The sequence below is a fragment of the Cervus canadensis genome, chromosome 4 (assembly GCF_019320065.1).
Source record: "Cervus canadensis isolate Bull #8, Minnesota chromosome 4, ASM1932006v1, whole genome shotgun sequence".
NCBI classification, from domain to species: domain Eukaryota; kingdom Metazoa; phylum Chordata; class Mammalia; order Artiodactyla; family Cervidae; genus Cervus; species Cervus canadensis.
The window spans coordinates 15,584,540-15,601,134 of NC_057389.1; the positions used below are offsets into that span (position 1 = coordinate 15,584,540).

General features: G+C 39.0%; 1 protein-coding gene across 1 annotated transcript in view; it reads right to left on the minus strand.

Moving 5' to 3' along the window:
- The window catches only part of FAM81B (family with sequence similarity 81 member B), a 54,675-nt gene that overhangs the window by 16,110 nt on the left and 21,970 nt on the right, over positions 1-16,595 (minus strand). The window contains exons 4-5 of the mRNA XM_043464639.1: positions 8,738-8,867; positions 3,631-3,737 (exon numbers count right to left, since the gene is read on the minus strand). Coding sequence (XP_043320574.1) covers positions 3,631-3,737; positions 8,738-8,867 — 237 coding nt within the window. The remainder of the gene's footprint in view (positions 1-3,630; positions 3,738-8,737; positions 8,868-16,595) is intronic.

Genomic DNA, 16,595 nt, shown 5'->3' on the forward strand with positions numbered 1-16,595 from the left:
TGCCATATGACCCAGCAATCCCACTTCTGGCATACACACTGAGGAAACCAGATCTGAAAGAGACACGTGCACCCCAATGTTCATCGCAGCACTGTTTATAATAGCCAGGACATGGAAGCAACCTAGATGCCCATCAGCAGATGAATGGATAAGGAAGCTGTGGTACATATACACCATGGAATATACTCAGCCGTCAAAAAGAATTCATTTGAACCAGTCCTAATGAGATGGATGAAACTGGAGCCCATTATACAGAGTGAAGTAAGCCAGAAAGATAAAGAACATTACAGCATACTAACACATATATATGGAATTTAGAAAGATGTAACGATAACCCTATATGCAAAACAGAAAAAGAGACACAGAAATACAGAACAGACTTTTGAACTCTGTGGGAGAAGGTGAGGGTGGGATGTTTCAAAAGAACAGCATGTATACTATCTATGGTGAAACAGATCACCAGCCCAGGTGGGATGCATGAGACAAGTGCTCGGGCCTGGTGCACTGGGAGACCCAGAGGAATCGGGTGGAGAGGAGGTGGGAGGGGGGAATCGGGATGGGGAATACAGTGTAACTCTATGGCTGATTCATATCAATGTATGACAAAACCCACTGAAATGTTGTGAAGTAATTAGCCTCCAACTAATAAAAAAAAAAAAAATTAAAAAAAAAAAAGAATGCACAGAAAGTCCTTCTCAGGCATTGCTGGTATGAGTAAATTGCTACAACATTTTTAGAAATAAATTTATAAAAATTAATACAAACATAAACTCTGACTTAGGAATTTTGCCTATAGAAATAAAAGCACCTATATCTAAGGAAATTTAAGAATATACATGCAATAATTTTTGTTTGTATAAACTGGAAATTTTTGTTTGTATAAACTGGTAGCTATAAACTGGAAAAGATCTATTCACCAGTAAGATAGTTGAATTAATTATGACATATCTATAAGTTAAAATATTATGCAGCTGTGAAAAATAATTCTAGAATAATATTCACTGATCTAGAGAGATACCAACATATACCGGGAAAAAAAAGTTATTGAGTAATGTGTATAGGATTTATTTTAAAAACCCATGTTCTCTCATATATAATCTATGCTAAACACATATTATATAGTGTATAATAAAATCTCCCTTTTCTGTTACATGTTTATATCAACAAGGGGGAAAGTGAGGGAAATTACATCCCTGGTGTTCTCACTGGTTACGTTAGGAAGCCTGAATGGTGACCTCTATTTTTATCTTTACCTTATTTTATTTGTTGCAATGATGCATGCTACTTTTTAATTTAAAAAATAAGTGGAGAAATTTTAAATAAAAGTCTATTGTGTAATTGAATTATAGACTAATAAGTATTTGCCTGGGGAAAAGTCTGGTTTATAAACTATTAAGTACTGTAATACTAATGAAATTTTAAGACTTCATTATTTCAAGTGAGAAAGGATTCCAGGTTATACTATTACAAAAGTTTCCAGATTCAGATTTAACTATTTAGATGATTCATCTATAAGCTGATTTCCCACAGGACTGAAGGTGGAAAAAGTAGGCAACAACATCAGTGAAGCAGTCATCCCTAGATCTCAAACATTTACTTTCCCCCTCTTTTTGGTTTGTTAATATTCTTGACCGCTTTAAGCCAATCTTCCACTCCAGATAATAAGTTCCTTTTCTCCCCCAAAAAATCCATTCTTAAACTGTACTTCTAGAAACAGTTTACTTTTCTATTTCTCCCATGGACACTTTAATTCTAAACTAAAGGGATTAGATCAAACATGACATAGATATTTACTGAGCACCCTCATTGTTCTAGAATTTAAGAACCTAGACAAGCATTTTTAGAGAATGGATAAAGTAGGTATTTTCTTTTTACCCAAGACACTTATTTCTCTTTGAGTTTTAGTGATGACCACTGGTGGTTCAAATGTAAAGATCTGTCTGCAATGTGGGATACCCAATTTTGAGCCATGAGTCTGGGAAGATGCTCTGGAGAAGGGAATGGCAACCCACTCCAGTGGCAACCCAACTCCAGTCTATAGAGTTGTAGAGTCGGACATGACTGAAGCGACTTAGCACACACTGTTTCATTGTTAGCTTCAAGTCTTAGAGGTACAAGAATATACTGGTACGTTTTATAGTCGGTGGCACTTAGATTTAATGAAATATGGTGGAGATGGAGAAAAATGGAGAGAAGGTATATTCATAATTATAATTTGACCAATACATTAAACTCAAGTGATGTGGGGCAGAGAGGAGAAAGAACAAGAATAGAGAAAGAACAGGAATAGAAGGGCAGAGCCTCTTGATGAAAGTGAAAGAGGAGAGTGAAAAAGCTGGCTTAAAACTCAGCATTCAAAAAATGAAGATTATGGCATTCAGTCCCATCACTTCATGGCAAATAGATGGGGAAACAGTGGAAACAGTAACAGACTTTATTTTCTTGGGCTCCAAAATCATTGCATACAGTGACTGCAGCTATGAAACTGAAAGACACTTGCTTCTTGGAAGAAAAGCTATGACAAACCTAGATAGCATATTAAAAAGCAGAGACATCACTTTGCCGACAAAAGTCCATATAATCAAAGCTATGGTTTTTCCAGTAGTCATGTATGGATATGAGAGTTGGACCATAATGAAGGCTGCGCACCAAAGAATTGATGCTTTTGAATTGTGGTGCTGGAGAAGACTCTTGAGAGTCCCTTGGACATCTAGAAGATCAAATCAGTCAATCCTAAAAGAAATTAACTCAGAATATTCATTGGAAGGACTGATGCTAAAGCTTCAATACTTTGGCCACCTAATGTGAAGAGCTGACTCGCTGGAAAAGACCCTGATGCTGGGAAAGACTGAGGGCAGGAAAGAGAAGAGAAGACAGAGGACAAGATAGTTGGATGACATCACTGACTCAATGGACATGAGTTTTAGCAAACTCTGGGAGATATAGAAGGACAGGGCAGCCTGGCATGCTGCAGTCCATGGGTTCTCAGAGTCAGACCAGACTGAGTGACTCAACAACAAGGAGGTATCACCTAAGTACCTAGAATTTCCTTTGCTGGTACTATGATGCCAGGAAATGGTGGTTATTTAAATAAGAAAGGAGTTGAGGATAAGGAGGCCAATAATTTGAATGTGGAGTCTTGTCTCCTTTATTGCTTTCTCCATTGTACAAGGGAAAACTCAGTGTAATGTGGGATTACAAATAGTATTCAAATAGGGATACTGAAAAGAAGCAAGCAGAGGGTCTTAGAAGAAATCTTAAAGGAAAAGCTAATGAGTCAAACTTAAAAAAATTATTTGATAACTTCATGGAATCTCTGTATATTCAATTGTGCTTTACATTGAGGCATTTTAGTGTACAGTTGATAAGTTAAAATTATACTCTTATCAGAAAGTGTCATTTCAGTTGCAATTATGCAAATGAGAATGGCAAATTAATATGCATAGTTCTTCTATTAAAATATGGTATGAATCCCTTTAGTATAAAATATTCTCTGCACATCAGTGTGTTGCTTTATTGCTTGGCCAGGTTCAAATTCCTGGAATAGGATTTTATCTAGTGCTAATGCTTTCATTAGGCAAAACCCTTTGGAATGCATTAAATAGAATTAAAAATCTTCCATTCACTTACTTGAACTCCAAAAGGTTCATTTCGTGGCGATAATCCCCCTGGACCATCTTTAAATTTGAGATTTGCTCAGAACTGGAAGCCTCTATCTTTTCTAAGAGCTGCATTACCTAATGAAAGTACAAAAGGGAGCTTTTTTGTGGGTGAACAAAACCACTAGCACTTACATTCATTATACTTTATTCCTAAAGGAGCCCGGAATAAAGACTTGAGCCTAAAGCATGTTTGCATTTGAAAATGATTTTTGTCAAAGGAATGATTCAACAGTTTTAACACTACTTTCAGGGAAAGAACAATGGGGGGGTGTTCCATTCTGCTGTCTATAATAATCTTTTTGATAAGAAACCATCTAATGATATAACAAAAGCATGCTATTGACCTTGGTTTATCAGTTTGTTGGTTGGATTGTTGCTTTATTTTCTCTCCCCAGTTACAGTGTAAGCCACTCTATCTTCTATCACCATTATATCCTCAGGACACATTAGATGACCACTGGTACAGGCTCACTAAATGCTCTTGAATAAACGCTGCAATGAATAACTGGCTCTGCAAAGAAAACACCTGAGTGGTCTAAGATCAGGCCTCAGGAATTTCTAGGTAGAATTCTGACATGAGCACAAATAAATTCCAAGTGAAATAACTTAGGACATTTTAAACATAGGATCTGCTCACTTAGCAACTTTCAAATATGCAACTCAGTACTATTAACCATAGTCATTATGCTGTCCATTACATCACAAGACATTTATTTTTATAAACTCTCTTGATTTAGTAAAATAGGAATGCTGCTGTGTTAGTTGATCAATTGTGTCCAACTCTTTGCAACCCCGTGAACTGTTGCCTGCCAGGCTCCTCTCTCCATGGGATTCTCCAGGCAAGAATACTGGAGTGGGTAGCCATTTCCTTCTCCAAGGGATCTTCCTGACCCAGGGATTGAACCTGGATCTCCTGAACTGCAGGCAGATTCTTTACAGTCTGAGTCACCAGGAAAAAGATTTATTGAGAAAGTTTATTTCGTCCATGAGAAGAGAAACACTGGGGACATTTCTGTTGAAGTCAGGAACAAGACCAGGATGCCCTCTGTCCCTGCTTTATTATTTAATATTGTACCAGAGTTATTATTCAAAACACTTAGAGAAAAGAAATTATGTATATGAAAATGGAAAAAGGTGAAGCCAAATGATTTTTACTTACAAATCATATGATTGTGTGTCTGGAAAAACCAAAGACCAACTGAAAAATTGCTATAATCAAGAAGACAATTCACTAATTATAAAATTAATACAGCCTTTATAATACACAACTAACAAGTAGTTAGAAGATATAATAAAAGCCCCATTACAATTAACTAAAGAAAAGGATAAGTCTCAAAATATATTTAAGATAATGACAAATCTACATGAGGAAAATTTGAAACCACTCCTGAAGGATATAAAAGCAAACCTGAACAAATGGAAAGTACCCTATGTTCTTGGATAAAACACTCAGCATTATGACTATGTCAGTTCTAAAGTTAATTTATAAATTTTACATGATTTCAATTTAATTAAAGCAGAGTTATTTGTCAATTTACTTGCTGGACCTAGACAGGCTAATCTTAAAATCATCTGCAAAAGCAATTATCACTAGGAAAAGGAAAAAAAGAAAGAGTGGAGAGACTAGCCCTATCAGATATTAAAAACACTACAAGGTCTCAATAATTAAAATGATAATGAAGGCAATCCTATTTTAGAAAAAAAATTCCAAAATGAATCAAGAATTTGAATATAAATAATAAAGCCCTGAAAGTGTTAGAAGAAAATATAAGCAATTCTGTCAAGCCTTTGTGTGAGAAAGCTCTAACTGTGACTTAAAATCTCAGAAGCCACATACACATATAAAAAGAAGACTGATAAATTCAGCTATAAATAGAGACCATGTACAAACCAAAAGTCGAAAGACACATGAAAAACTGGAAAAATATATTTGCAGCTCACACTATAGGGAATCAACTCACCTTGCTAACATACAAAGAGCTCCTGGAAATTGAAAGAGAACAATAGCCCAATAGAGAAGTGGATAAAAGATATGAACAGGTAGCTCACTGGAAAAGAAGTACAACTAGCTCTTAAATAAATGAAAACATGTAATAAGAAAGGCTAATTAAAACAGAGATGTCTTGTCCTTTAAGAAAGGTAAAATTCAAGAGTCAAACAACACTCAGTGGTGAGGCAATGGGGATATAGGACATTTTATATATTGCTGGTGGGTATGCAATATGGTAAAAACTCTGCAAAGAGCAAAATCTTTCAAGAGAACAAGCACAGTACCTTTGACCCCGCAAGCTCACTTCTGGGTATTTATTCTACAGACATACAAAATGACATAAGTGCAAGGTTACACACTGTAGCATTGTTTGAAAGAGCAAATTAGTGAAAAGAATCCGAATGTTGATCCATGAGAGACTGATTAAATGAGCTGTTATACACAGAGGAAGAGGACACAGTTGTGAAAAAGAATGAGGAAGCCCTCCATGTACTGATAGGATGGGTCTCTAGGATATGTTTGTTTAGAAAAAAAAAGGTGCATAGTAATATAATATGTTATCTTCTGTGTAAAAAGGAGGAAATAAGAATATGAATTTGTATTTGCTTCTACCTGTAAAGTCCTGGGTGTTCATTGGAAGGACTGATGTTGAAGCTGAAACTCCAATACTTTGGCCACCTGATGCGAAGAGCTGACTTATTTGAAAAGACCCTGATGCTGGGAAAGATTGAGGGCAGGAGGAGGAGGGGACAACAGAAGATGAGATGGTTGGATGGCATCACCGACTCGAAGGACATGGGTTTGGGTAGAGTCCGGGAGTTGGTGATGGACAGGGAGGCCTGACGTTCTGCAGTTCATGATGTTGCAAAGAGTCAGACATGACTGAGCGCCTGAAATGAACTGAACTGAACTACCTGTAAAGGCATATGGAAAGGATTCATAATAGTCTAGTAAAAATGGTTCCCTGTGAGTAGCATGAATGGGTGTGATTACTGGTGACAGAAATGGAAGTGAAAATTCTCAGGGTGTATTTTCTCATATAGATTTGATTTTGAATCATGTATGTATTACCTTAAAAAAACTAAGAATCTAGAATCTAATATCACCTTTGAAGTTAGGTGCAAAATTAAATACTGAGTTATTACAAAGACTGTACAGTTTTCATTACAGAAATGCCAGAATGTTTCAGCATTGGGAAATACTTTGACATAGCACATTAGAAGGCCAAAAAAATAAACAAGCTAACAACAAAAACCCAAACCAAAAAACCAATCATGCTGAATTAGGCATTTGTTAATGTCCAAAAGGCATTTTATAAAGTTAAATGTTCAGTTCTAATAAAATTTAAGTAAAGTAGGAATTGATGGGTACTTTCTTAATATAATTAAGAATAAATCAAACCAATAGCCAACAGCAAAGACATTTCCAGTGTAATCAGAAACTAGATAAGCTGCCTACTTTGACCACTTTTATGTAACAGTGTTCTGGAAGTTCTGGTCAAAACCTTAAGTAATGAAGTTTTACATCAGAGCACTAGAGATAAAGCTGTTATGATTTGTTGTTGATATGAGTACCTTGAAAAACTAAGATAATCAGCCCCCAAACTATTAAGACTATTTAGGTGGGTTTATAGGGAGATGGACAAGCCTGATGGGACTGCTGGAAACTTTCTGCCTCCTCTGTACCTTCTGCTTTGTATACACTGACTCCCGTGAACAAATAATCAAGCACCAAGCTTTCATCTCCCCCAGTTTCCAAAGAGTTTCCACTTTGTTCTGCCCAAATGCCTTCAGACGAGATGTGCTTGTCTCACACAAGGCACATGACAAATTAGGGCATTGAAGAGTTTGCATTGGCTCTTTTCATTAAACCATTGCCTGTGAAGGTGAAAATGCCGTGCTGAGGTTAGTTGCTCAGTCATGTCTGACTGTTTGCGACCCCATGGACTGTAGCCTGCCAGGCTCCTTGGTCTATGGGATTCTCCAGGCAAGAATACTGGAGTGGGTTGCCATTTCCTTCCCCAGGGGATCTTCCCAACCCAGGGATCAAACCCAGGTCTCCCGCATTGCAGGCAGATTCTTTAGACATTTCAGGCAAAAAGAGCACAGAGAACATGAAGGCAGTGCAGTATTCTGGAGTGAGTGAACTACAGGTAGTTCAGCGTCATTGGTATAAAGGGTAAGCTAGGAAGCATGAGGGTGAGCTGTAGAGATACGCAGGGGCCAGTGTAGAGACGGTCTTTAAAATCCAGGCCAAAGGACTTGTGTATTATTTTGTAAGAAACATAACCCATTGCTAGGATGTAATGTGATGAACTCAGGTTTATGCTGAACCTTTAATAGTAATATCTTCAATGGAAAATTCCTTTGCTTGTTCTCTCCAATTGTACCCGGAGGGCCTTCCCTGGCAGTCCAAGAATAGGATTCAATTCCTGGTCGGGGAACTAAGATCCCACATACCACATGGCAGGGCCAAAAAAAAAAAAAAAAGAAGAAGAAAAAGAAAAGAAAAGAGAGAAGAACCTAGAAAGTAAGGAAATGATGGCAACCGTAGAATCAGGTAGCATATGCCTACAATGAGTGGCTGTTTTGGAACCTAAGAAAATATGAAAGTGTTAGTCTCTCAGTCCTGTATGACTCTTTGTGACCCCATGGACTGTGGCCCACCAGGCTCCTCAAGGCACTCATTAAGTATTTGTTGATTAACCTGGCCGTATGCATGGTGTATGATGAGCTGTCATATTTAAACCCTTTGGAGGAAAAGAGTTCTTTTGAATAACTGCTGCTTGACTGAGCATTTTGGTAAGTCATAATGATCTTACTTCTGGCATGCATGCATGCTAAGTCACTTCAGTTGTGACCCTATGAACCATAGCCCACCAGACTCCTCTGTCCATGGGATTCTCCAGGTAAGAACCCTGGAGTGGGTTGCCATTTCCTCCCCAACGGGATCTTCCCATCCCAGGGATAGAACCCTTATCTCTTACATCTCCTGAGTTGGTAGACCAGTTCTTTACTATTAGCGCCATCTGAGAAGCCCTCATTTCTAGCAGTAGTACATAAGAGTTTCAAAATTTTTCAGTTACCTTCATATCCAAGTTCTTAGAAACAGTTTGTAGGGAGGACATCATCTCCTGAATTGTTTTTTCAAGTTGCTGCTGCTCATTTCTGATGAAGTGAATATCTCCAGAAAGCTTCATGATGCTGGAATCACATCTAGTGGCAAGATGAAAATTAGATGTGAGATTGATAACATTTTTAACACTATAGTAGAATCTATGCACTCATTTGATGGCAAGAGTTCTAAAGTTCTTTGAATAGTGTCTTGGCAGATGTAGGGGCATATACAGAAATCTCCCTCATCTTCCTTTTTTTTTCCTGAATGAATCACTGGCCCAAATTAAAGCACTGAGTTGGAGTAGATGACTTGGGGGAAACTCGGTAGATACAGATTTTCAGCCATAAGATACATTAACTCAGTTATAGGAGCTCCAATAGATTTTGGTGTTTGGGGCATACTCCCCGGTGCCTATGGTTAGGCAAAATTGAAGCTTTTTCCTCTTCTATATTGTGTTCTGAATTCTCTTTCTTCCCTTTAGCCCTCTTTTCTTGGCTCCCAGATCATCAATTCCCCTTTGGCTAGATAAAGTGTCCCAGCCTACCAGAGGCTTCCAACCCATCTTCAAAAGACAGCATCTTTTCTCTTAGCCCCAGTGGAAACTCCTGCTCCTTGAGTGGCCGCAGTTAAGTGTTGTCTTCGGTTTGGATGAAAAGAATCCACACTAACATGTATATGAAGCTTTGGCACCTAAGGTGGCATTTGGAATTTTCAGGGAAGAACCCTAGTGAAATGACATTGAAATTCAGATTAACCATCTTCCCAGCATGCCAGGGAATCCCACCCCCTACTCCACTCAAGGCCTCCCTTAGGAGAGAACAGGTTACTTACTGTATTATCGGTTTCAATGCACTCATATCTACATGAAGGATAGGACAGAAAGCTCTGTAGGGTTGTGTTTTATGTATTAATAAATGAGTTACCAGACATCACTTTCAAGTTTGTCATTTTATCAAGTAACCATTTTGACTGTCATCAAATAACATTTATTTGTCATGATAAGTGCTATAAACATTGTTCTATGGCTGTCAACATTTTCTTTAGGATCCAAAAATGAATTTCTTTTTCTTAATTTTGGTGTCAAATTTGAGCTAAAGATAAGTTAACCTCTTGAGAAACCTCTTGAAAGGATACCAGATCACTGGTGAGGGGTGGGCAGACTGCCAGGAGGAAAAATCAGGAATTAATCTGATTCAAAATGGAAGCACCTAAGTCACAGGAAAAAGTCATTTCACACATTTGTGTATATAAACTGTTATTGTCAGAACAACCTCAATGTTGGTTAGAATATTATGTTAGTCCTCATTGAGATACCCGAAGGCTACACGGGAATCGAAGGCAATATGGGAATGGGCTTCCCAGGTGGTGCTAGCGGTAAAGAACCTGCCTGCTAATGCAGGAGACATAAGAGAGAGGGGGTTGATCCCTGGGTCGGGAAGACCCCATGGAGGAGGGCATGGCTACCCACTCCAGTATTCTTGTCTGGAGAATCCCATGGACAGAGGAGCCCATAGTCCATGGGGTCACACAGAGTTGGACACGACTGAAGCGACTTAGCATACACAGGGCAATAGCTGTTGCTACCACCACGGCCAGTCACCTCTTACCCAGCCCACCTGTTACCCCTCAGGGACCGCTGGTTTGTGTGTTGTAGGCCTGTGGTCCAGGATTTAGTCAGGTAGACCAGGCTTTGAGTCTGGCTTCTACTGCGTCCCAGGTTTGTGATCTGGGACGATTCTGTTAACATCTGTAAGTTTCAGTTCTCCTTGTCTGAGAAAAGGGGGTTACCAATGCTGCGGTCCCTGCACGAAGCTGCAGTTTGTCCTCTGCAAAACTCCAGGCCGTGCCAGACACATGGGGCTAATGTGAACAGTGTCTCCTGGGATGCTGTATGCTCAGCCTTCCAAACCACAAGTGGCTGCCCTGAAGGGTGGTCCTGCATAGGGTCATTTAAGGATAAAAGGAGATAATGAATGCAGAGCATTTAGCCAGTGCCTGGCATGGAGGAAGCACCCACACAGGATCAGCAGTTTTATTTATTTCCTCAGCTTGAGAGTCGGCACCGAATGATTTTCACCCAATTAGCCTAACTCCACCCTGAGGTCAAGGATAAGTGGTTTTTCAAGGCTGTATTCCATATTTCAAAAGAAGTTTCTCTTTCTCTCCTTTGAAGTGATTTTATTGTTTCTATTAAAATAACAAATTCCTGTTATAAAAAATTACACACAATACAAAAAAAGAACAAAGAAAAGCGTTAACATCATCCCAAATTCCACTTTTCAGAAATAATCATTGTTAACATTTGGTTACTATTTCATTCACCATTATAATATATACATATATCGTATATAGACACTTGGAGATAGGAAGAAATAAAATAAGTTTAGAATATTCAGATTATATGTACGAGTTTTAGTTAAAAACATTACCTTGAACTTTAATTTATTTTAACCTAAGGAAAGGTAACTGCAGTGAAAAATGAAGTAATTGCTGAACTTCAGGTGTATGTGTATATACGTGTGTGTGTATATGTGTGTGTGTATATATATATATACAGACACATACATATATACATAGACACCCCTACTACAGGAGATATTTCTAAAAATGAAGTTATAAAAAGCTATCATCGATTGGAATCATTGTACGTTTTACAACTGCCATTTCAACTTTAGACATCCTCCGTTGACCCTATGCCAAAAAAAAAGAGAAAATAAATTTTATATACTTGCCCTTCCAACAGTTTTTGTTAATATTTTTCTATTTAAAAAATATCAGATTAAACGTTTACAGTATGTTCCGCCACTAGAGTTCCCACTCTTTAACCTTCATTCTGTATTTAGACTCTATTAGACAGTCATTTTAAGATGTATACATTTATTTGGCTGCACTGAGCCCCAGGCGTGGGACATGGGACCCTTGGCTCTCGGTGAGGCACACAAACCCCTAGTTGCGGCGTGTGGGGTCTGGTTCTCTGCCCAGGGATTGAACCCAGGCTGTCTGCACTGGGAGTGTGGAGTCTTAGCCACTGGACCCCCAGGGCAGTCCCAGTGTTTTACAACTATAATTTCTTATCTGAGATCCTTATTTTGATTTACTCCTTGGTTGGCCAGATTTTGTCATCCAGAGTTCAAACGAAGGGGCCATGAGCATTGGACTGTTTACATTCTTGAATGCTTGAGAACGCCTGTCTGTTCTGTTCTACTTGAAAGGTAATTTGGTTAAGAAAATATTATTTGAGTTACTTTTCTTTTGTTCAGAACAGGATAGACATTTCTCCCTTCTTACCTGACACTTTGACATGGACAAGTCTGAGATGACTAAGTTTTTTCCTTTCTTAATGTGATCTGTTTAGTCTACCTAGATGTCTAAGGATTCCTTTTTGCTTTGCTTTCTCCTAGTGATTTTTTCTTTTTGATAATCAGTGACTTAAAACCAGGATATATTGGTTCAATTGTTCTCATATAAATTTTTCTGGTGTTGCAGATTTCCCCTTTGATCTACAGATTTGATCTACAGATTTTAATCTGTTTCAAGAAATCTTTCTTCTCTTATATCCATTTTTTTTTTCTTCTAAAGAATTTGTTCTTTTTCTTCTTTAGGAGCACCTCTTAGTTCTCTGTTGAATGAAGTCTCTGTTTTCTGCCCTATACATCATTTCTCCGTAACCATTTTTATATGAAAAAGCATTTTCTTTTTGTTTTGTGTGACTTGCTCAGGTTTTTTAAGAAATAATTTGTTTTTGGTTGTATATATTCTCTTGGCGCGGGGGAGCTTTTAAAGTAGATTGAATCTCTGTAATATTTAGTTTTTTTCTTTCTCCTATCCCTGAGCAATTCTGGTTTATCTATTTCCTTTCGCTAGTTGATAATCTCTTTTTGGGGAAAAACCTTTTTATCGCTTATTTTTAATCAAAGTAAAACATGTTTGTAGTTTGAAAGTCAGTAAGAATGAGAAGGCTAAGAACACACCGCAGTGGTTCCTGGCTCCGTCTCTCCCTGGAGGCAAGTGCCCACCTTCTCCCACACTCTCAGAGGTGCCTGGTGCAGCCCACCCCTAAGCCTGTGAGAATTCCATGGGGGTAAAACCAGGTCATCATCGGCTTATCCCACGGCTAGAAAACCAGTCCTATTTCTCCTGCTAAGCCAGTTTCCACATGTGTGTCTCCCAGGTTCTAATGTTTCTAGGCTGATGTTCCCTGTCTTTGTGGGTTTATGTTTTAAAGAGAAAAATATATTTTTTACTTAGGCTTTTGGAAGGAGCAAAATTATGTGCGACAGTTCAATCAGCAATCTTTTTCTTTTGCTTTTCATGAAACCAGGAGTTTCCAAGAATTCAAGAATCCAAGTTTCCAAGAATCCAAGTTTCAAACTTGGATTTGAACTGTTCCTGTATTTTTCCAGATAATTCCTGTCTTGAGGTGTATTCATCAGCCTTGTGCTTTTATCCATCTGTCTATCGATCCATCTCTCCCTGGATAGTGGTGGTGGTGGCTTTCACGCACGGATTCTTCACTTCTCCATCTTCTGTGGTCCCGGCCACCCACCGATCAGTGAGGGTATGTTTCGTGGGGAAGTAGCCCAGCTCCTCTCTCAGCCTCATCGCTATTAAGTCTGTTGCTTCTTTAGGCCCAGGGGAGGAGGTGCATCTCCCCATCTTCTCCTCGAAAACCAGATGGGTGTATCTCACAGCACATCATCATCATAGGTTCTTCAACGAGTTACTATCACCTCTTCCCCCTCCCCAGCCTGTTGCACCTCAGTCAGTTTTTCTTAGGCATAAATTGATAAGAAGGGCAGTCCCAGATGACAAATGTCACGAGTGCCTCTTCAGCTCTGCTGTCTCTGCTATTCTATGCTGCTGCTGTGAATCTCTCAAGGGACATTTCCTATTTCTCCTGTGACTCACCCCCATCCCCTAGGTTAATACAAATTGGTTCAACAAATTTGGTCTATGCCTTTGTGGATGATGTCTCTTGATTTGGAGGAAATCATGCTATTTCGGGTTTGAGGAGGATACTGAGTCCACACATCTCTGTGTTTGGTACACGTGCTCTGTCATTAGTGGTTGCAGCAACTTGCATGTTGTATTAAAGGCGTCATTTTTGTTTTCCTTCTTTTATTTTTACTGGCATGGAGATGTCTCAGGTGAGAAGAGTGGAGTGAAAATATCTTTAACAAGAAGTCCTCACTGTTTTTCAAAAGTTGACAGTATCCAAATAATATCATTATTGCCTCTTCAAAGGACATGTCTTATGCTTTTAATTGCACATCAACACTATTTAGTTATTTCATATGCAGATTTGTAATGTGAAAGCTGAACGCCAAAGAATTGATGCTTTTGAACTGTGGTGTTGGAGAAAATTCTTGAGAGTCACTTGGGCTGCAAGGAGATCCAACCAGTCCATCCTATAGGAAATCAGTCCTGAATATTCATTAGAAGGACTGATGCTGAAGCTGAAACTCCAGTACTTTGGCCACTTGATACGAAGAACCAACTCATTGGAAAAGACCCTGATGCTGGGAAAGATTGAAGGTGGGAGGAGAAAGGGATGACAGAGGATGAGATGGTTGGATGGTATCACCAACTTGATGGACATGAGTTTGAGCAAGCTACAGAAGTTGGATGGGCAGGGAAGCCTGGCGTGCTGCAGTCCATGGGGTCGCAAAGAGTTGGACACGACTGAGCGACTGAACTGAACTGATAGGCAGATTTTGGGGTCCCAAATAGTCAAATGTGGTTAGAGGATTGGGCTGCTCTGGCTGCTTCTAGAGCCATCAGACATGGCTGTATGGCTGCCCTTCGCATGCTGGCCTTTTTCTTTTTTGCACACGAGGCTAATCTATCAAATAGAGTACAAGGTGTCAAAATCAGGCAGACAACTTTGAGAACCTCATCTCATTGGGAGTACTTGCTTTTAAACTGCCACTGTATTGGAGAGGGATATAAGGTATAAAATTCAAAAGTACATAGTTGTTATCAAATATTGAGTTTGATTCATGAAGCAGTAAAAGGCTTGCTAGGAATTATGTTAAAATAATCAACTTAGTTCACTCTTATACCAAAATGCTAATTGGAATTAAGGTCAACATATGTAGGAGGAAAGTAAGTATTCTGCCTCAGCTGGTCCATGGGTCAGTTGCCTGCAAAAATATGGAAAGGAAAAAGAGGAAGAGTGAATTTAAATCTCCTGGCTTTTAGCCAGATTCTATCTTAAATCACTAGATTTTAGAAATTATCATAAAAGGAAGACATTTTTAAGGAAAAAGAAGACCTTTTCCTAAAATCACTGCTTTATATTAAAGGGGAGGTAAGTCAGCGATCAGAGAGTAAGACAGAGAACTAGGAGGCTCTTGATTTTTCCCTCCTCCCTCAGATGCACCAAATAAATAGCAAAATTCGGATCCAGTCCCTCTGGGAAAAATCTAGAAGTTGATTTAGAGACTCCTACACATCAGGCAACTAAGAAAATACCCACATCAAAAAGGGTCAAAAAAGTTGAGATACATACACACCATACACCCCAGCCCTGGTCAGCACCTTACGGCTGGGAGGGAACCGCCAAATCCCAGATTCTCCTGGGGAGTGAAGTGTTTCCAGCTGCTATCCAAGAGTCTGGCTCCCAAATCACCTAACCCTGAGAGCCGGGGGAGCATCTGTAAGTCCCTTGGGGCCACAGAAAAGCAAGTGGTTTTAAATGGTCACATGGTTTTAAAAATGGGCAAAAACCTGACTAGATATTTGCCCAAAGATAAGAGACAGCTGGCCAACAGGTACATGAAAAGGAGCTCTATGTTACGAATCATCGGGGAAATGCCAATCAAAGCCATGAGATGTCAGCTCATACCTGTTAAGATGAGTGTTGTACAAAGTTTTGGTGCAGATGTGGAGAGAAGGGAATCCTTCCACACGGTTAGCAGGAGTGTAAATTGGTATAGCTGTTATATAACATAGGATGGAGACTCTTTGAAAAGTTAAAAATAGAACTGTCATCTGGAAATCCCCCTACTGGATATGTGTCCAAAGGAAATGAAATGAATACATGGAAGAAATATATCCTCTCATGTTAGCTGCAGCGATATTCCCAATAAACAAGATACAGAAACAACCTAAGTGTCTTTGCGTGTGTGTGTATGTGTATTAGTCTCTCAGTCTGGTCTGTCTCTTTGCGACCCTATGTACCCACCAGGTTCCTCGTCCACGGGATTCTCCAGGCAAGAATACTGGAGTGGGTTGCCATTTAGGGATGAATAAATAAAGAAATTGTGATATATATGGAGTGACAAAATTTTTAGCCTCAAAGAAGGAGACTTTGCCATTTGTGACAACATGTATAAATCTGCAGGACATTATGCCAAGTGAAATGTGCTAGACACAGGAAGGAAAAAAAAAACCTGCGTTATCTTATTTATATGTGGAATTTTAAAAAGCGAGGGGCTTCCCAGGTGGCGCTAGTTATAAAGAATCTGCCTCCCAATGCAGGAGGTGTAAGACACACGGGGGTTGGATCCCTGCGTCAGGAGGGTGTGGACCCCTGGAGGAGGTTGTGGCAACCCACTCCAGTATTCTTGCCTGGAATCATGCTATCAGTGTACCACCAAATTGAACCAGATTCCAAGTTTGGTTCAAAAGAGATTTTGGTGCTTATCTTCTTTGTAAAATCATGGTGCATCTAAGGAGAGTGGTGGGTTGTTTTATTATCTTGCTTCATCATTTATGCAAATATTGTAAAAATTCTATTCATCAAATGTTATATAAAAGTATATATAATTTTATGTATTTCAGAAGCATTAAGTATATATACACATAACCTTGTATATATGTGT